Source organism: Bubalus bubalis, chromosome 4, assembly GCF_019923935.1.
Source record: "Bubalus bubalis isolate 160015118507 breed Murrah chromosome 4, NDDB_SH_1, whole genome shotgun sequence".
Taxonomy (NCBI): domain Eukaryota; kingdom Metazoa; phylum Chordata; class Mammalia; order Artiodactyla; family Bovidae; genus Bubalus; species Bubalus bubalis.
Genome location: NC_059160.1, coordinates 19,538,001 through 19,559,371, shown reverse-complemented (window position 1 = coordinate 19,559,371; position 21,371 = coordinate 19,538,001). Strand labels below are relative to the sequence as shown.

Sequence of the window (21,371 nt, the reverse complement as noted above, 5' to 3'; positions counted from 1 at the left end):
TTCTTTTAATGTAAAATTTCACTTTTCATCTTAGAACATATTTCCTGTTTTGTAACCATCTCACATTCCTGATTTGCACACTTTCCTGTTCTTACAACTCCCCAAAATGTGGTTAATTACTTAATCCACTGTATTATCTATGTCTTGGACGTTAACCATTACAGACCTTCATTGTTTTATCATGATGTTGTATCTTATTTTTCTTCATTGCAATTTAACAATGTTGGTAGAAAAAGGGACTTTTCTAAATTCTTAAGGATGCATGCAAGCTATTGTTAAATAATCAGTCTTCCTTAAGCATTACTATTTTTAGTCTCTTTCTAAACACAAAGGTACCTCTTTCAGAGGTAAGTAGAAGAAAAGTAAAGTACCACAAAAGGATAAGGAAGAAGTTAGAAAAATACTGGCAAAGGAAGCCAGTGGTGTACAAGAAAAAGTAGGAATATTTGTATACTTTATTTATAGTTTATTAAACTATATCATATAGTTTATTATATATTACAATGTTCAAAAATATAATAGTACTCTCATATGATTATATCTGTTATAGATTAAAAATTTGGCATTGAAAAGATAAATTTGTCCAAAGGTGTTTAGCTGTTACATTTTGAAGTCAAGATTTAGGCCCAGGCTTTTAAAGTTCCAAATCTATCTTACAATAGACTGTGATGGAAACTTATAATCAAATAATGTAGAAAAAAATGAAACTAAAACAATTTAGCCTTATAATATTCAACTTTTCAAACTTTTGTTTATAGAATACAATATAAATGAAAATGTGTTTAAAATGTAAACACTATCAGCCACAATGAAATAACAAGAATCAGACTTTTAATCTATTCGAAAATTTGTGGTTCCTGGAGAAGAAAACAGCAGCCCACTCTAGTATTTTTGCCTGGGAAATCCACAGTCCATGGGGTTCCCAAAAGAGTTGAACACAACTGAGAGACTGAGCACAGCACAGAAAAAATGAGAAATTAAAATCTATGCTTAATACATTGCATTCAGTGGTAAATTTCTGTGAACTTCATTTAAAAAATAAGATTTATTTTCTTTTATGACAGAACCTTGAGATATTTTGACATAAAGTTATTTCTATTTCATATAGATTATTTTTCAGTTTGGAAATCCTCTGCGTAATATATGCTTCAACTTAGCTTGCTGTTAATATTATAAAGTGTACAAGAGAAGAAATAGCTTTAAAGGAATTTTAAAGTATTGCCTAGGTAATTACAATGCATTTCAAAGATGAGGATTCTGTCAATTATTTCTACTACTTTCATTAAAAAAAAAAAAAATCCTCTTTTTCTTGTCCGTCCTTCCAAGTTGTTATTCCACTCTAGAGAAAATTCTAGAAGGTCAAAGGGTTTCTGCCTGAAAATATGTCTGATCTAAAAGAGGAAGTGGTTTATAGAAGAAAGTGATGCAATCTCTTCTGTGGTACTAATAAAGTTCAAAATCATTCCAACTGAGGGCAGAAAACTAACTGAAGTGCAAGAAACTACTGCATGGAGAGTTTTCTTTCAGATCATGCAAGTGTCCAATAACCTATTGCCTTGATTGATAAGGCTGAGCACATTGTTTTTATTTTTTATTCATTGAGGGAATCTACCAAACTTGGGAGAGAGGAAGGAAATTATATGTCTCAATATATCTCATTTACAGGAGGTTTGCAAAAATATAGGATTCTTTTTAATTTCTGCAATGGCTGGAGAGATAGTCTATGCTGATATCAAACATACATCTTCAGAACATTCATCTTCACTCCAGAAATCTGGTAAGCTGAATCTAGAGCTCCTGTTAAAATTAATGTTTTACTTTAAATCTCCCTTGTTTCTGTCCTGTGTTTACATCTGTCTTACTGGAAATGTGCTAAGTCACTTCGTCGTGTCCAACTCTTTGCAACCCTATGGACTGTAGCCCACCAGTCTCCTCTGTCCGTGGGATTCTCTAGGCAAGAATCGTGGAGTTGGTTGCCACTTCCTTCTCCAGGAGATTTACTGGAAATAGGAGACTGGATGCAAAGCAAAATCTACTGAATGCCAGGGTAAAAGTGAAGGATTTTAATGACACAAAGTGTTCATGAAGTTAATTGTAACTTTAGTCTTAATATGTAGACCTTTGCTTTTGGTTTCCATGAACTCTATTCCTTGTATTTCTTACGGTGGACATTTATTATGTTCCTGTGGTGACACTGATACTCATAACCTCTTTCTGCTCAATAATAATAAACTCATTCACACTGAGGAAAATATCCCTGACAATTATTCACATTGTTATTTAGCCTTTTGGAAGTTGTGTATCGGCAGGATGAAAATGTTAAACTAAAATAAAAAGACATAAAATGTTAATATCTTATTTCCTGAAGTTTAGAATTAATGATTATCTGAGTAATAGAATATTGTTGGAGCACAAGTAGATAGGCATACAGCTAAAGATAAGATTGTACCTTAATCACAAATCACCTAAAAACCAATAGCTTTTTCAAATCCAGTGTATGTTCTACATACATTCTATACAAATGAAGCTTTAGGGAAAATTCCATGTTGCATTTATATTATCTCCTCTAGGGTAAGAATTTTTGTATTGTAAAGGTTACATAAAATGTTTAAAGTCTCCACAGGCTTGTCCTTGTGGAATAAAACTGATGTCTTGCTTTCCTGTTATTCCCAAGTATCCATTTCTTCTTTCATATTTTTAAGTTTGCAGTTTTCAAATGGATCTCATGTATGGTTTTCTCCAGTTGAAAGAAATTTCCTATGTTTAAATGTTCTCTCTCTAACTTGCTCAATGGGGCTTCCCAGGTGGTGTTAGTGGTAAAGAACCCACCTGCCAATGCAGGAGATGTAAGAGATGTGGGTTTGGTCCCTGGGTCAGGCAGATCTCCTAGAGGAGGGCATGGCAAACCACTCCAGTATTCCTGTCTAGAGAATCCCATAGACAGAGGAACCTGGTGGGCTACAGTCCATAGTGCCATAAAGAGTCAGACATGACTGAAGCGACTTAACACAGCACATCACAACTTGCTCAATATGGGCTTATCTGCTTTCTGTTCTTGATAGACTGGGAGCTTTCATTTTATGTGAGCTAATGGAACTTAGTTTGAGAAGTAATATGAACAAAACCTGTATTCTTATTCCTCCATTTCCCGCAAATCTCATATAATTGGTCCATTTTTCTAGAGGTTGTTTTAACTCACTTTAAGCTACAAGATCAATATTTTTGATTCTGCATGCCAGCATTTAATTTCGTCTGTTCATGGAAAGAACATAACTTTTATCCTGGTCAAAAAAAAAAAAAAAAAGAAAATGGTACAAATGAACCCATTTACAAAACAGATACAGAGTCACAGACTTAGTAAACAAATTTATGGTTACCAAGGGGAAAAGAAGGGAGGGATAAATTGAGAGATTGAGATTGACATACAAATTTATAAAATGGACTTCCCTGGTGTCTCAGTGACAAAGAATCAGCCTGCCAATGCAGGAGACCTGGGTTCGATCCTTGGGTTGGGAAGATCCCCTGGAGAAGGCAATGGCAACCCAGTCCAGTATTCTTGCATGGAGAATCCCATGGACAGAGGAGCCTGGCAGGCTACAGTCCAAAGGGTCATGAAGGGTCGGACACAACTAAGTGACTAGGCACACAAGTCAGCTATATTCCAATAAAAATTAATTTAAAAAAGAATAGAACAAGGAAAAGAGATTTGGGGACAGTGTTTTTACTGTTATCTAGTCCAATTTTATTGTAATGTTAAAAATGAGGAAATATGAAAGCATAAAAATTAAATTACCTACCTATAGTCACGACTAGAAGTCAAATATTTTATTACTCTTTCACTGCATATCTCTGTTGTGGATAAATGCAACTTCTGTTCCCATGTGTCATATTCAAGAGGGAAAGAAAGATGCTACAATCCAAAGTACAATCCAAGTTTGCTACATTGGATTGTAATGTCCCACAGAGCCCTACACAATTGTCCCCGAGCTTTCTCTTCGAAGTTGCTAAATTTCACTTGTTTAACTCTGGTTCTTGACTTTCTCTTTCCTCTTTAGAATTATCATAGTCCTTCCTATTTCAGAGCTTCATGTGTGTTGAAACACTCTCCCTAATCTCTTAATCTTTGTTTCCACTGCCTCGCACAGTACTAAGTCCTCTGTAGGCAATTAATAGATGCTTGGTAGGCAGATGAATGTATAAATGGATTTTAAAGAAATGGATCTCATTTATTTTAAATATTATAGTTTCATTGGTTCTCCAAGATATAAAACAAGAGGGTACCCCCATGAAACTGAGTGAAATATCAGTGAGAAAAGGTAATACAATTGAGAATATTCCAGACTAAGACTCAGAAATTCATGATTTTCTTAAACTTTACTTCAGGTACTTAAAGGAATGATGTAGTACTCCTTGTATTAGTTCCATTCTTGAACTCTGATGATTTATTCTCCAACTTTTTAGGTCTGAAATCTCAGTTCTTCACCCTAGAAATGTGTGTTGGGATATTATCACATTCTTCTCACTATTGCCTAGTCAGGCACAATTTGCATTGTTTTGCCTGATAAAAGGAAATGCATGGACTTCTTTTAGTGTTTTGAGAATTTAATAAATTCTCATTAAAGATGTTTTACTTAATAATAATTTGAACAAGCACTCTCTAATAGTATTCTACTAAATAAGCATTCATGTTAATCATTCTTGACATTTGATTTTGTAATTGGTTGTATTTTCACATCAGTTATAGTAGTAGGCTCTCAGTTTGTGAAAGTATCAGTTGTGTCTGACTCTTTGCAACCTCGTGGACTGTAGCCCACCAGGCTCCCCTATCCATGGAATTCTCCAGGCAAGAATGGTGGAGTGGGTAGCCATTCCCTTCTCCAGGGAATCTTCCCGATCCAGGGATTGAACCTGGGTCTCCCGCACTGTAGGCAGACATTTTACTGCCTGAGCCACCAGGGAAGCCCCATGTAGATGTGTATATATCACATATCTAGTGGAATTGATATACTGTAACTATTTTGGATAAGAGCCCCTTGGTTTTAGTCATCAATCAGCCCAGAGCTAAAAATGTCATTTTCTTTTTATGACTTATTTATCTAATTACAAGAGATAGAATGGATAGTGAACAAAGGTCTAATTTGGTAGTCAAGAAACCTGAGCTATGATCTCAACTCTACTATCAAGTAATTGTGTTTTGTGGACTTAAAATTCCCATTTTAACATTCAAATGTTGGACAAGATTATCCCTAAAATTACTTTTATTTTAAAACGTATAATTTTATGAAATTGCAATTACATATAACAGGAAATAGGTTTATTGTATAAGAATGCATAAAAGAGACATAAAAGAATGGATCAACCCAAAAAAGTGAGGGCTGTCAGTAAGTTTATTAGAGAATCTTGAGAATGTCAGTCTTATATAAAAACTTAGGAATGCAGAGAGTAGATCATAAGTTAAGATTATGAATGGTGAATCAAAAGGAAAAAAAAATATTCATTCAGTTTTAGAAATTCCCCCTTCTTCACAAATCAGGGGACCAAATTTGTATGTAAGAGGAAGTTAGGTCTACATATTTCAAAGGAAAGTAACTCAAGAGCATAACTGACAAAGTTTATTCAGCCCTTCCTTACCACCTAAGGAATTACTTAACTGGGTTTACTAGTGAAATTTATCCAATTTTATAGATTCTCACCACCATGGAATTTTCCTGAAAGTTGGATGTGCAATGATTATCATTCTTCTTCTAATAGTAATTGTGCTGAGCATGCTTGGTAAGTAATTACCAATAACCTTTATTTACCCCAAAGTATTATTTTATCATGACCTGTTGTAATTGTGTTTAGTTAAAGTGGTTTCTACACAATTCAGTACAATTTCACAAAAAGCAGAAAATTTGGTACACAAAATTAGAGATTTTCCATAGAACTTCATCATGTGATATTATATATATTATGGATTCATTTCATTGATATATGAAGGAGGCTAGATTTATATTTTATGATCAAAATCAGCTTCTCTGAACCATGTTCTGTGAAAGCAAACTAAACTATAAAGCATATTTCTGTTTAAGCTTATTCAAGATCTTATTCAAGCTTACTAAAATCATGGCATCCTGAAAGTGAAGTGAAAGTCACTCTCTCATGTCCAACTCTTTGTGACCCCATAGACTATGCAGTCTGTGGAATTCTCCAGGCCAGAATACTGGAGTGGGTAGCCTTTCCTTTGTCCAGGGGATCTTCCCAACCCAGGAATTGAACTGGGCCTCCTGCATTGCAGGTGGATTCTTTACCAGCTGAGCCACAAGGGAAGTCCCATTATCTACTCAGGGGCATCCTTAATCTTGCATCCATGGGTGAAAATTTTGTCTAAAACCAATCAATTCACTCAGGCACTTAAAAATTATACTCATATGCTGTGGATATAGTGAAATATAGTCCAACTTTATATGGCAATTATTTTAATTTTTTATTAAGTAAATGCTTAGAGAAAAACTTCCAGATGATGTATACTCTAAGGAATTCAGGTTTCCAGATTCAACCAAGTCCTAGAACAGATCAAGGCAATATCTGCCTGTATTGTCCTTGTGAATGATATTAGTAATTATGTATGTCATTAGTTACTAGAGGTCAATGGGCAGAGTCAGAATTCTAGAACTGGACGGAGCCCTAGAAATCAACAAGGTCAAGCCTCCAGTTGAGGTGAACAGTCTAAAGCCCAGAGTGATAAGTGGTTTGACTAGTTTAATATAACTAGGCAGTGGCCAAATTGGAACTTTAACATTGAAGGGATGAAGCAAAAAATACTTATCATTCAACACCTCTGCTGGGATTTCCCTGGCAGTCCAGTGGTTAAAAAGACTCTGCATTTCCACTGCAGAGGGTGCAGGTTTGATCCCTGGTCAGGGAACTAAGATCCCACATGCCATGGGGCATGGCCATTAAAAAAAAAAATACCCTCTCTGTTATGTTTCTTTTTGGTATAGGTTAATAGATTTGCTTGTTATCAAAACAGTAGTTTGTTAGTAACAGATTTGTTACTATGATAAATTTTAAAGATTTAACTGATTAATACACAGTATTATGAGATTATAAATAACCAAAAGTAATTTCAGTGAAATGGCCATCAGAAAGACAAATGTTTTTCTCACGGTAGAAAAATACTCTGGGCTCACCCTGTCCTTCCATATGTAGACTTTAAATAGACAACCTCAAAAGGAACAGAATCATGAACTGAAATCAAAACACAGAAAACTCTTTCCATGAATCAGGTGACACTTGGTACAGTTAATAGGAACTTACCAAACACAAACTATCCAAATGAAGCTTACATTCAAAGCTGGTTATTTTGTGTTTATTAAAATAAATATGAAAACTCCAGAAAAAAAATCAAGTGAGTTTCCTTCTGGTCCCAGATCATATTTTACCAATTTTCCTAAATTTGATATTAATAAAATTAACACAAGTATGTGCAAAAGAAGGTCCAATCTTGGGAAAAGGAATTTTTCCCATAAATTTTAATCACTTTAATTGCTCTGGAGTTTCCACATTAATCAACTTCACTGAGTCACTACAACCTGACTGTTTTCTGCTTTATATTTAATTAAGAAAAGATGTGTCTTCTTTCACTAGTTATTCAGTTCAAGTCTGCAAGACAAACTGAAGTGGATAATGAATCAAAGAAGAAATATTGTACTGAGCAAAGTAAATCTGAAGCAAACAGCTCAATAGGTAATGTTATTTTATATTGCCTAATTCTTGAGTTGACTACTCCATTTCTTGTAAGGGATTCTTGCCCACAGTAGTAGATATAATGGTCATCTGAGTTAACTTCACCCATTCCAGTCCATTTTAGTTTGCTGATTCCCAAAATGTTGATGTTCACTTTTGCCATCTCCTGTTTGATCACTTACAATTTGCCTTGATTCATGAACCTAACATTCCAGGATCTTATGCAATATTGCTCTTTACAGCATCAGAACTTGCTTCTATCACCAGTCACATCTACAACTGGGTGTTGTTTTTGCTTTGGCTCTGTCTCTTCATACTGTCTGGAGTCATTTGTCCACTGATCTCCAGTAGCTTATTGGGCACCTACTGACCTGGGGAGTTCATCTTTCAGCGTCCTGTCTTTTTGCCTTTTCATACTGTTCATGGGACTCTCAAGAATACTGAAGTGGTTTGCCATTCCTTTCTCCAGTGGACCACATTTTGTCAGGACTCTCCACCATCACCTGTCCGTGTTGGGTGGCCCTACACGGCATGGCTCATAGTTTCACTGAGTTAGACAAGGCTGTGGTCCATATGATCAGATTGGTTAGTCTTCTGTAATTGTGGTTTTCATTCTGTCTGTCCTCTGATGGAGAAGGATAAGAGGTTTATGGAAGCTTCCTGATGGGAGAGACTGACTGAGGAGGAAACTGAGTCTTGTTCTGATGGGCGGGGCCATGTGCAGTAAATCTTTAATCCAAGTTTCTGTTGGAACAACAGACTGGTTCCAAATCAGGAAAGGAGTACATCAAGGCTGTATATTGTCATCCTACTTATTTAACTTATATGCAGAGTGCATCATGAGAAATGCCAGGCTGATGAAGCACAAGCTGGAATCAAGATTGCCAGGAGAAATATCAATAACCTCAGATATGCAGATGACACCACCCTTATAGCAGAAAGCGAAGAAAACCTAAAAGCCTTTTGATGAAAATGAAAGAGGAGAGTGAAAAAGTTGTCTTAAAGCTCAACGTTCAGAAAACTAAGATCATGGCATCCCGTCCCATCATTTCATGGTAAATAGATAGGGAAACAGTGGAAACAGTGGCTGACTTTTTATTTTGGGGGGCTCCAAAATCACTGCAGATGGTGACTGCAGCCCTGAAATTAAAAGACGCTTGCTCCTTGGAAGAAAAGTTATGGCCAATCTAGAGAGTGTATTAAAAAGCAGAGACATTACTTTGCCATCAAAGATCCATCTAGTCAAAGCTATGGTTTTTCCAGTAGTCATGTATGGATGTGAGAGTTGGACCATAAAGAAAGCTGAGCACCAAAGAATTAATGCTTTTGAATGGTGGTGTTGGAGAAGACTCTTGAGAGTCCCTTGCACTGCAAGATACAACCAGTCTATCCTAAAGAAAATCAGTCCTGAATATTCATTGGAAGGACTGATGCTGAAGCTGAAACCCCAATATGTTGGCCACCTGATGTGAAGAACTGACTAACTGTAAAAGACCCTGATGCTGGGAAAGATTGAAGGCAGGAGAAGGGGACAACAGAGGATGAGATGGTTGGATGACATTGATTCAATGGACATGAGTTTGAGTAAACTCCTGGTGTTGGTGATGGACAGGGAAGCCTGGTGTGCTGCAGTCCATGGGGTCGCAGAGTCGGAAATGACTGAGTGACTGAACTGAACTGAACTGAATTCCTGAATAAGCAAGTGTGGACAGTAGCATGTATTTTACTTGGGTATATCTGAATAAAGGGGAAATTCCTCTACCCCTACAGAGGCATGGTTTAGTCCATTGTTTCTCATGGGCCTATTACAGTTCTTGACAAAACTATTTAAAGACTGAAGACAAATGAGAAAAATAAACTTGTATGTGTTTTAAATGAATTCAAAGGTACTATGTTGAAATCATTGCATTTTATTAGTATTTTTATTTCTACTGGGACATGTGCAGGTGTACAATATGGTAAAATATTTTCTTTCCTAAAATTCATGACCACACCACATAGCTTTTTGTCAGTTTTTTAATGGCACTATATGAAAAATGTTATAAATGATTATTTTATGCATTTTTATCTTTTACATATGAATGTATTTATATATTTTTAAAAGTCAAGAAAACACTCAATTATTTAGCTTTTCTGTTTTCTTTTTCTTTCTGTTTCCTTTATTATTTTTAATTTGTTGATTTAAGTTTTTATTATATATTGAAAAACTATATTCCTTTCTTTTTTTGAACCTGCATATATAATGTTATTAGAAAGACTTACCAGTCCATGTTATAGAGTAATTTCAACTTCTGGGAACTCATTAAAACTTTAAAATGGATTTTAATTTTTCCAAGTCTCCTCAACCTCATTCCAAAAACTAATTTTTTTAAACTAGTGAGACTATGATAACAAATTTTCTGGGACATTATTCCCAACATAAAAGCACATTGTCCTCCTTCTACCCTTGATAGAGGTGGTAACATGGTGTTGAATAAAATTGCTTTAAATTCTGTCCAGACCCTTTTATACATAGGAAGATCAATCTATCTGAGTTTTAGAGACCACCTATCATACAAATTTTGCCCAATAAAAATTCTTCTCATGATTTTATCATTCTCAAAATTATAGTGATATATAATTCTCAAAATGTCTGGTTCATTGTTGAAATCTCTAATTTCTACTTTTCCTCCCAAATTTTTATCTTCCTGAAGTTTGAATGTTGATCGCTTTATCCTAGTGTCTGTGCATTGCCTAGCTCATAGAAAATATAACATATTTTAAAGAGAATAAATTAAATGAGAGAAAGAAGAAAAGAGAGAAAGAAAAAAAAAATACAATTGAAATTCTGTTAGGTTTTATTTGTTTCAAAATCCATCCTGAGAAAAGCACATACTTTTGTCAAAGAAAGCTTAGGCCATAATTTAACAAATTTTGAGAGGCTTTAATTATTATACAATATTAGGGATGCATTCACATGTTTCTTTTAATTACTTATCCTTTTTCCTTCCAGTTTCTTTCAATTCTTCCTCTGTTCATACAACATGCCCCACCAAAGATTGGAAGCTACATGGGGGGAAATGCTACTGGGTTGCTGAACATGAAAATAAGAAATCTTGGAATGAAAGTAAAAATGACTGTGTCATGAAAAAATCACATCTCATGGTGGTCCGAGACTTCACTGATACGGTGAGGTATAAAATTTTAAAATTATAGCATCCTTCACAACTGCAGTAGTTCTTTGTGCTACGAATTTGAAAATTTCGGTGAAAAAAATTTAAGCCTCATTGATATTAACTGCACAATTATTGGTTGAATGAATCACTGAAACTATATTATTATTTTAGGCTTCTTTTGCTTCCTTTGTGGCTCAGCTGGTAAAGAATCTTCCTGCGATGCGGGAGACCTGGGTTTGATCCCTGGGTTAAGAAGATCCCCTGGAAAAAGGAAAAGCTACCCACTCCAGTATTCTGGCCTGGAGAATTCCATGGACTATATAGCCCATGGGGTCACAAAGAGTCAAACACGACTGAGCAACTTTTACTTTCACATTCACTTAGCTAGGGATAGGAGAAATCCTTTTAGTAGTATATACCTAAGTTCTTCTCTATAAGGGATCCGTTTCCCAGATTGCATTTTAAATGTATGACATCAGTCTCATCTCCCATATTTAATCCATCATTGCTCACAAAGTTTGTAGTCAGACAGCATGGCAGCTGAAATTAAAAATGATGTTCAGAGAAAGGAAATACAGTATAGCCTTCTTATTAAGCTTTGTTTTTTGTTGAAGAAAACAAATATTTTTCTAACTCTGGCTTAATTTAAATTGATATTTTCTTACACGAAGGTTGGACACTAAACCTAAATAAGACCAGTATAGATATTAGTTGGCAAACATCAAATAAGGATTCTCAGCATAAGAATTAGTATGTTGAAATTACAAGTGATGTCAAAGGCTCAGTTTCAGAAAACTCAATGACGAACAGTGCTTTACAGGCCTGGTTAAGTCTGGAGAGTTTATATTAAGGCAGCTGTTGAAACTTTTGTAGGGGGAAGAAAAAATTCCTCTGAGTTTCATATAAATCCACAAAAACAAGAAAATCAAAATGGGAAGTAAGTTATCTTCAGTGTAACCAATGTAACCCCAAATATCAAACTGTAAAACTCTTTGTCAGATCCAGTCCAAATTGGTTTGAATATGAACCAAATCCAGAATAGGTGAAGAACTAAAAAGAGACTTTTTTCTTCTCTTAGAAGTCAGCTTAAGACAAAAACGTGGAAGAAAGTATCAACTTGAAAGGACCTAATAAAGTGAAGTCGCTCAGTCGTGTCCGACTCTTAGCGACCCCATGGACTGCAGCCTACCAGGCTCTTCCGTCCATGGGATTTTCCAGGCAAGAGTACTGGAGTGGGGTGCCAATGCCTTCTTCAACTAATTCACTAGTTTAGTATGCAATAAAATAACAGAGGCTTTGTTGTTGATTTTTTTTAATAGTAATAAAAGCAGACATTTATTGAACATGTACTAGGTGCTAGAAACTGTGCTTAGCATTTTATACACTTATTGTCGTTCTACCAACCTTAATGGACGTAAGGTCTTTCATTATCCCCATTTCACTGTGAAGGGAGCAAAGGCACAGAGAGGTTGGGAACTTTGCTCAAGGTCACACAGCACTATTGTAAGTGGCAGAGCTAGGACTAGAACCCAGTTAGGCTGTCTCCAGAGTCTTGCTTTTACCCACTATGTAGCCTTGTGTGTTAGTCGCTCAGCCATGTCCAACTCCTTGTGACCCCATGGACCGCAGCCCGCCAGGCTCCTCCGCCCACAGAATCCACTGGAGTGGATTGCAATTCCTTTCTCCAAACAGAGGCTTTGAATAAGTTAAACTGGCTAGTAACAATTAATCAGTTTTCTTCAGTGATCACTGTTCTTCTACATAGGCAGGATAATTAACTCACAGATAGTCTTTCTGGTCTATCTTCAACTATTCTTACACTACATAATCAATTAGGGACATCTTTTTACAGATATATGAAGAGAACACAGGTAGCTTTACGTAAGTTGAGTTTGTTAAATCCGTTTATTATGACAGGGGATTTCTGACACAAAAATTGCTCACTGCACACTGAACCCCAGAGAAGTGATGAAACAAGACAGCTGATGTTAGGAGGTATATGGGAGTGGGGTAGGGTGAGAAGTCATGGATAAATTAAAAACTGGCAAGTATCTGCTGAAGCAGAGCCACTTTTTAGGACCTAATAACAAGAAAGCATCTAATAAAAAAAGAGACTGAGTTACATAGCTTTGTGTTTGGAAATGAACACACAGTTCCTCCTAGGTCTTTAAAGTGGAGTTTCAGTTCATTATTAAGTGATGGGTTAGGTTTCTTGTTGCCCAGGAAACACATCTTTTCTGCATTTCCACATTTTTCCATTTGATGATGAGCAGGAAACAGATAAGGTTTTTAGGGAAGTCTTTCATTGCACTGTTTCTCCATGCAGTGATTTATTGTCTGTTTCTACCCAGGAATTGAGCCCAGATCCCCCACATTGCAAGCAGTTTCTTTACCATCTGAGCCACCAACAGAATAATAAAGGGGCTGTAAGGCTTTCCAGGTGGTGCTTGTGGTAAAGAACCTGCCTGTCAATGCAAGACATGCAAGTTTGATCCTTGGGTCAAGAAGATCCCCTGGAGGAGGGCATGGCAACCCCTCCAGGATTCTTGCCTGAAGAATGCTATGGATAGAGGAGCTGGGTGGCTACAGTCCATGGTGTTACAAAGAGTCCGACACAACTGAAGGGACTTAGCATGCAAGCACCCAAAGGGGTTGTATGAGTTTGTCAGAGCTAACATAACAAAGTACCACAGACTTGACGGCTTAAGCATCAGAAATTTATTACTCACAGCTCTGAAGGCTAGACGTTCAAGATCAAGGTGTTGGCAGATTTGGTTCCTTACAAGGCCTCTCTCCTTAGTTTCTAGATGGCCACCTGCTTACTCTGTCCTCACACGGTCTTTCCTCTGTATGCATGCATCTGTGTCTCTCTGTATGTCCAAATTTCTGCTTCTTATAAGGACAGTAATCAGATTGGATTAAGATCTACCCTAACAGCCTCATTTCTGCTTAGTCACATCTCTAAAAGCTGTGTCTCCAAAGGCAGTCACATTTTGAAGCACGGGGGGTTAGAGCTTCAAATGCATACATTTTGAAGAGACACAGTTGAGCCCATAATATTCTATCCTCTGGCCCCTTAAGCCTGTAATAGGGGTCAATTATACATGTGTAGCAACTGAGCACAGCATGGCATACATGTGAATTTGGCTGTGGTAAAGAATCTGCCTACCAATGCAGGAGACACAAGAGACACAGGGTTGATCCCTGGGCTGGGAAGACCTCCTGGAGGAGGAAATGGCAACCCACTCCAGTATTCTTGCCTTGGAAATCCCATGGACAGAGGAGTCTTGCAGGCTACAGTCAGTCCACAGGGTCACAAAGAGTTGGACAAAACTTCAGCAACTTAGCACATTATGGCCAGCCATATACTTTGTCTCAGGGGTTATGTTATTGTACAAAAAGGAGACATTACCCACCTCCTAGAGTGATGGACATAAAAACAAAAATAAACAAATGGGACTTAATTAAACTTAAAAGCTTTTGTACAGCAAAAGAAACAAGATTAAAAGACAACCCTCAGAATAGGAGAAAATAATTGCAAAGGAAAAAGCTGACAAAGGATTAATCTCCAGGATATATAAGCAGCTCATGCAGCTCAATATCAGGAAAACAAACAGCCCAAACAAAAAAAATGGGCAGAGGACCTAATCAGACATTTCTCCAAAGACATACAGATGGCTAATAAACACATGAAGAGGTGCTCAGCATCGCTCATCATTAGAAAAATGCAAATCAAAACTACAATAAGGTATCAACTCACAGGGGTCAGAATGGCCATCATCAAAATCTCTATAAACAACAAATGCTGGAGAGGGTGTGGAGAAAAGGGAATGCACTTGCACTGTTGGTGAAAATGTTAACTGATACAGCCACTGTGGAGAACAGTAAGAAGATTCCTTTAAAAAACTAGGAATAAAACTATCATGTAACCCAACAATCCCACTACTGGGCATATACGCTGAGAAAACCATAATTGAAAGAGACGCATGTACCTCAATGTTTGTTGCAGCACAATCTACAATAGCTAAGATATGGAAGGAGAAGGCAATGGCACCCCACTCTAGAACTCTTGCCTGGAAAATCCCGTGGACGGAGGAGCCTGGTAGGCTGCAGTCCATGAGGTGGCTAAGAGTAGGACAGGACTGAGCGACTTAACTTTCATTTTCACTTTTCACTTTTCACTTTCATGCATTGGAGAAGGAAATGGCAACCCATTTCCAGTGTTCTTGCCTGGAGAATCCCAGGGACGGGGGAGCCTGGTGGGAGGCCATCTATGGGGTCGCACAGAGTGGGACACGACTGAAGTGACTTAGCAGCAGCAGCAGCAGCAGTAAGATATGGAAGCAACCTAGATTTCCATCAATATATGAATGGATAAAGAAGTTATGGTAAATATATACAATGGAATATTACTCAGCCATAAATAGAACACATTTGAGTCAGTTCTAACAAGGTGGATGGACTTAGAGCCTATTTTACAAAGTGAAGTAAGTCAGAAAGAGAAAAACAAATATCATATATTAATGCATATATATGGAATCTAGAAAGATGGTACTGATGATCCTATTTTCAGCAATGGAGATGCAGACATACAGAACAGACTAGTGGACATAGTCGGGAAAGGAGAGGGTGGGAGGAATTGAGGGAGTAGCATGCAAACACATAAATTACCATTTCCAGTGGAAATTTGCTATATATGATGCAAGGAGCTCAAATTAGGTGTTCTTTGACAACCTAGAGAGGTGGGATAAGATGGGAGGTGGGAGGGAGATTAAAGAGGGAGGGGACACATGTATACCTATGGGTGATTCATGTTGATGTATAGCAGAAACCAACACAATATTGTAAAGCAATTGTCCTCCAATTAAAAAAAAAAAAACTTATGAACAATATATGCTCCATCAGCTCAGAGACTACTTTCTTTCTGTGTGTTTTTCCTGTGTGTTTTTTTGCTTCTAGATTATTAATACTTGTATTTAGTAATAATCACTATTATTTAGGCAAGAAGCATTCATTATGTGCCAAGAAGTGTTTAATATTACTTATTAACAAAACAATAACAGTTCTTTGAGATAGGTATGAATATTATCATAGTCAGAGTTTTAGTGACTGGAAAAATACAGAAATAAAAAGAATGAATAACTGTGCAAAGATGTGTAGTAGTAATAGTAGCTGCAGCCTGACTCCACAGCCTTGGTGTCTACTAACACTGTCCATAATAGTTCTTTTTTTCTTTGCAGTCTCAGTTTATGTTTTTACATTGGAGTATAATTGGTGTACATATATTCCCTCCCTCTTGATTCTCCTTCCCACTCTGCCATAATACCCCTTTAGGTCATCACAGAGCCCTGATCTGAGCTCCCTGTGCTATACAACAGCTTCCCACTAGCTATCTATTTTGCACATGGTAATATATATATATATATATATAGGGGGGATATATATATATATTATATATCTCCCAATTTTTCCCACTCTCCCTGTCTTCTTGTGTTCACATGTTCTTTCTCTATGTCTGCATTCCTGCCTTGCAAATAGGTACATCTAGATTTTTTTTTAATTTATGTTTAGATTCCTTATATATACGTGTGTATTAACATATGATATTTGTTTTTCTCTTTCTGCCTTACTTCACTCTGTATGATGAATGATAAAATTTCATTCTTTTTTATGGCTGAGTAATATTCCATTGTACATATGTGCCACATCTTTATCCATTCATTTGTCGATAGACATTTAGTAATTTTTTTTTGGCTTTTATCCCATTGCATTACTGTGGATTTCCCCTCCACTGTGATCTATTTGAAAACGTGAAGCCTGTCTTACCTGTTCATTCCTAGCTTCTAGTGCAGTGCTAGCCACATAGAAGGTGCTCCTGTGGTATTTTATCTTGCATCTGTAAGAATCACTTGATTTCATACAGCATTTCCTATTCTTTTTAGACTTTCCTATGGCAAAATATACATGATTCATTTTGGGTTGGTTTGAGGATTCCTCCTGGAGGGAAATTATGGACCTGGTTGGACAACAGCTCTTTTGACCCTCAGCTGTAAGTCTTTTGCATTTCTTTTGCATTTTTTTCTTTTTGTGGTTTTTAATCCCATGTTGTATGTGACAATAAAGAGACATATGACATCATTGGCTTTGAAGTGATCTAATGGGTATAAATTTCCTGACTGCTACAGTCTGATTAATATTTCTATAAAATGATTCACACAGAAAGTCGAGAAAGAAATCTCCCTACATCCACTCAGAAAACTTATGTATGAAACAGGATTGCCCTGTTGCCTGATTTTAGCTTTTTATATAAAAGGTAAATTAGCAAGTGTAAACTCTTTTATGAGTGCACATGTTTGTTTTACAGAGCATAACTTTCTGCTCACTTCTTACGGTGATCAATTTTTAAGCAATAAAAATGTCAGAGCTGAGGGACTTCCCTGACGTTCCAGTGGTTAAGATTCCACATTCCCAATTCAGGGGGCATGGATTCAAACCCATCTCCTATCACGGGGAACTAGGATCCCACACACTGCTCAGAGTGGACTAAAAAAAAGTCAGAGGTGATGTTTTAGCTCTCTTTAATAAACTATCAGGGCTTCCCTGGTGGCTCAGTGGTAAAGAACCTGCCTGCCAATGCAAGAGATGCAGTTTCAATCCCTGGGTCAGGAAGATCCCCTGGAGAATGAAATGGCAACCTACTCCAGTATTCTTGCCATGGACAGAGGAGTCTAGCAGGTTATGGTCTGTATGGTCACAAAGAGTCAGACACAACTGAGAGACTAAACAACAAAAATGAACTATTAACTTCTCTGGAGAGACATTTGAGAAATTAAACATAAAGTGGGAAGAATTGCTTTGCCTATCATATTGTTGTGTATTTAAATAGTTTTAATGAGTTTACTCTTTATTTTAAAAAATAGAAAACATTTTCTGAAGTCCTTGTAAGCCTCTGGCCATATGCATATACTCATGGCTGATGTAAAGAAAACCATCTGCTTTCTTTCTGTAGGTTTTCAGATGAACGAGAGACCCGGAGTATGAAATGTGCCTGGGTGTCTTCTACCAAGATAACCAAAGAAAATTGTCAGAAAAGTTATCCATGGATTTGTCAACTATAATCCACTTGGCAGAAAATAAGTCTCTATTTGTCTGACTAAGAGACACCACATGAAGTTTGAGCTCAGATCATAAGAAAGCTCAGAAGGCTGTGTGTGTGTGTGTGTTTTATAGTACTATTCTCAGAAGTGTGGAAAGGGAGATACACAAAATAAAATATTTTAGAAAATGAGTGTATGTGATGAATATATTTTTACATCTGAATGATGTGGTGATTCAATCATCCATCTCATCTTGCCAGTATTTTTTGAACTTTAGCCTTTATCTTTTCTGTATCTTCAGACTGAGTGATTCACACTTTCACTTAGCTTAACTTTATATCCTTAGTTAATTTCTTACATTCTCACAGTTTCAACTACCACATACAAAGCAGTGCACATCAAAGTCATATCTGCTGCTCAGATCATTCTCTGATCACCAGACCTGTATACCCTACCAGCTATTTAACACAGCAAGTATAAAACCCCAAAGGTACTTCCAACTCAACTTATAACAGTAGTCCACTAAATTTCATCATAAAAGGAACCATCTTCCAGCACTCCATATCTCAGTAAAGGATATGCCATACAAGACAATTATGCCATCTAAAAACCAGTTGTTGTTGTTGTTCAGTTACTAAATCATGTCCGACTCTGCAACCCCATGAACTGCAGCATACCAGGCATCCCTGCTCTTCACTATCTCCTGGAGTTTGTTCAAAATCATGTCTCTTGAATCAGTGATGCTATCCAACCATCTCATCTTGATATTACTCTCTCTCACATGCATACCTCTAGGCTGCTCTCCACCTTCATCTCATATCACCAAGTTTTATTTGTGTATGTGTTAGTCGCTCAGTCACGTCTGACTCTTTGCGACCCCGTGGATCATAGCCCATGAGACTCCTCTGTCCATGGGATTTTCCAGGCAAGAATATTGGAGTGGGTTGCCATTTCCTTCTCCAGAGGCTCTCCCCAACCCAGGGATTGAACCCAGGTGTCCCGCATTGCAGACAGACTCTTTAGCCTCTGAGCCACCAGGAAAAATTCCAAGTTTTATTTATTTTTAACTAAATATCTCTGATGAAGTACAGGAAAGCCTGGCATGCTGCAGTTAATGGGGTCACAAAGAATGGAACATGACTGAGCAACTGAAAAACAGCAGAAATATCTCTCAAACATGTCCTCCTCTCTTTAGCACCACTTTCGTGATCTTAACACAAAGACACTAAAATATTAACTAGCTTTAATAACAACATCTTCACTCCATTTCAATTATTCTCTGCCATGAATTCTGTGACATTTTAAAAATAAATACTGACAATGCAATTTTTCCCTTTAAAAAACACCTCATTATCTTCCTTGTAATAATACCAAATTCCATAACAAAGCCGAACAATCCCTATCAAGTCTTATCTTTCTTTATTGTCTCTTCCTCCACCTGGGCTTCCCAGGTAGCCCAGTGGTAAAGAATCTGCCTCACAATAGGGGAGATGCAAAAGAGATGGGTTTGATTCTTGGGTTGGGAAGGTTCCTTGGAGTAGGAAATGGCAGCCACCCCAGTAATCTTGCCTGGAAAATTCCATGGACAGAGGAGCCTGGCGGGCTACAGTCCATGGGTCTCAAAGATTCAGACATAACTAAGCATGCACACCAAACTTACCCAAACTCTCAGGACCACAACTTCATTGAACTAGCTTTTGAAACTCATAATACATTTCATAGCTTTGCCTTAACAGAAGTTGCTCTCTGGACCTGAATTCTTTCCTCTCTTCTCCATAAAGTTACCTCCCAAACATTCTCTGCAACTCTGCCCAGTTTTTAAGAGTTTTCCCTTGAGCTCCAAGACAGGGTTGAATATCTTGACATTACATTCCCCTCTCCAGCACCTATTACATTTTTAGTCTTAATTATACCAGTCTTTTGAGTGAATATTTGATTAATATCCTCTGCCCTCACTTGACTATAAATAACATGAGGGTCCAATCGCTGTTTTTATATTTCTACTGCCTCTTAAATTACCTACTATGTAATAACTACAAAAAAAAAAAAAAATATATATATATATATATATTGTATTGAGTTTTCCCTAAGAGACCATAGAAATAAAAATGCCAATATGTGGTTAGGGAGAAGGGATGGAAAAGAGGCAGACTGAGATAACAGAGGTTTAATTGCTACATCATTAAAAGCCAACTGAAAACCCAAGTATTTGTCTGCTTGTACGACTGATATGGAAAGAGAATCTTATAAATACCAAAGGACTTTAAGTGCTTCAGAGACAAACTTTCTTGTGATGTTTATGCTCACAGGTGATGATATCTGTACAAGTTTTCTTGCATATCTTATGTAACACAAACCACCTTATATGTGCTGAGTTGAACATTATGTATAAACTGGTGAGCAAAGCATTTAAACTGTGGCATGTTGGCACTGGTGCTGGGAAAAACTGAGGCAAGAGGAAAAGGGGCCAACAGAGGATGAAGTGGTTGGATGGCATCCCTGACTCAATGGACATGAGTTTGAGCAAACTAAGGGAAATAGTAAAGGAAGAGGAGCCTTGTGTGTTGCAGTTCATGAGGTCGCAAAGGGTCAGACATGACTTAGCAGCTGAACAGCAATAACATGTTGGCACTACATCCCAACAACAACAACAACAAAAAAATGGTTTCATTTTAGGGACACAGTAGTGTTCATAAGACAGGGGTAAAAGTCACCAAAGAACACTTGAAAGATTAGCAGAACCCAGTGGCCAAGAAGACTCAAGACAGGATATAAGACCATTGGTTGGACATGAGGAAATTGACGTGTTAATACGTGTTGACCAATGTCAGAATGGTGTCTGGTAACAGGGAGACACCCAATGAGTAAAAGGATCCAATGTGAAGCTGTGACAAAATAAGTAGATGGGAGATGTGATAAAGAATAGATCAGAACTGAGTTAGGAAACAATGAGAAGAGCCTGTATAGAGCTCTCAGGGAAAGAGGAGACAATGGGTCCTTTTACTCTCATCATTGGAACCCAGTGTGAAGTTGTGACAAAAATAAGAAGATGGGAGATGTGAGGGAGAATAGATCAGAACCAATGAGAAGAGCTTTTTTAGAGCTCTCAGGGAAAGAGGGGACAAAAAGACCAGAAATAGACAGTGTTTGGCAGGGCGTGGTTAGTGATTGGAGTTAGTGGACTTGTGGTTAGTAATTGGAAAGGTGACTATGGAGTATTTGCCGGAAAAAAGGGGGACACCAGAGCTACAGAAAACTAAAACCACGGAGCTGAGGAAACTAAAGAGGACAAAGAGGAAGACACATTCCCCACAAGTTCCTCACGCAGCAGCCAGCTGCCTCCATTGCTACAGCAGAGTTGCTGACAGTGTCCCTTAAGATAGAGTTTGTT

At 37.3% G+C, this 21,371-nt stretch overlaps 1 protein-coding gene across 2 annotated transcripts; it reads left to right on the top strand.

Moving 5' to 3' along the window:
* The first annotated feature begins 1,365 nt into the window (after nt 1-1,365).
* On the top strand, nt 1,366-18,171 carry CLECL1 (C-type lectin like 1). Of its 2 annotated transcripts, XM_006064663.4 has the most exons (6): nt 1,394-1,777; nt 5,686-5,772; nt 7,630-7,728; nt 10,721-10,896; nt 16,826-16,932; nt 17,893-18,171. In XM_006064663.4, the coding sequence occupies exons 1-6, from the start codon at nt 1,705-1,707 to the stop codon at nt 17,999-18,001; spliced, it is 651 nt and encodes a 216-aa protein (XP_006064725.1). In that variant the 5' UTR covers nt 1,394-1,704; the 3' UTR covers nt 18,002-18,171. The 2 variants fall into 2 exon arrangements, with proteins under 2 accessions (XP_006064726.1, XP_006064725.1); XM_006064664.4 differs by lacking the exon at nt 5,686-5,772 and having other exon boundaries at nt 1,366-1,777.
* Nucleotides 18,172-21,371: the final 3,200 nt, after the last annotated feature.

Excerpts from the sequence above, each read along its gene's own strand:
- CLECL1 (XM_006064663.4), top strand. The coding sequence starts at position 1,705 with ATGGCTGGAGAGATAGTCTATGCTGATATCAAACATACATCTTCAGAA. Across the intron at positions 5,773-7,629 it reads AATTGTGCTGAGCATGCTTG|TTATTCAGTTCAAGTCTGCA; the intron begins GTAAGTAATTAC and ends TTCTTTCACTAG. Across the intron at positions 16,933-17,892 it reads AGCTCTTTTGACCCTCAGCT|GTTTTCAGATGAACGAGAGA; the intron begins GTAAGTCTTTTG and ends TTCTTTCTGTAG.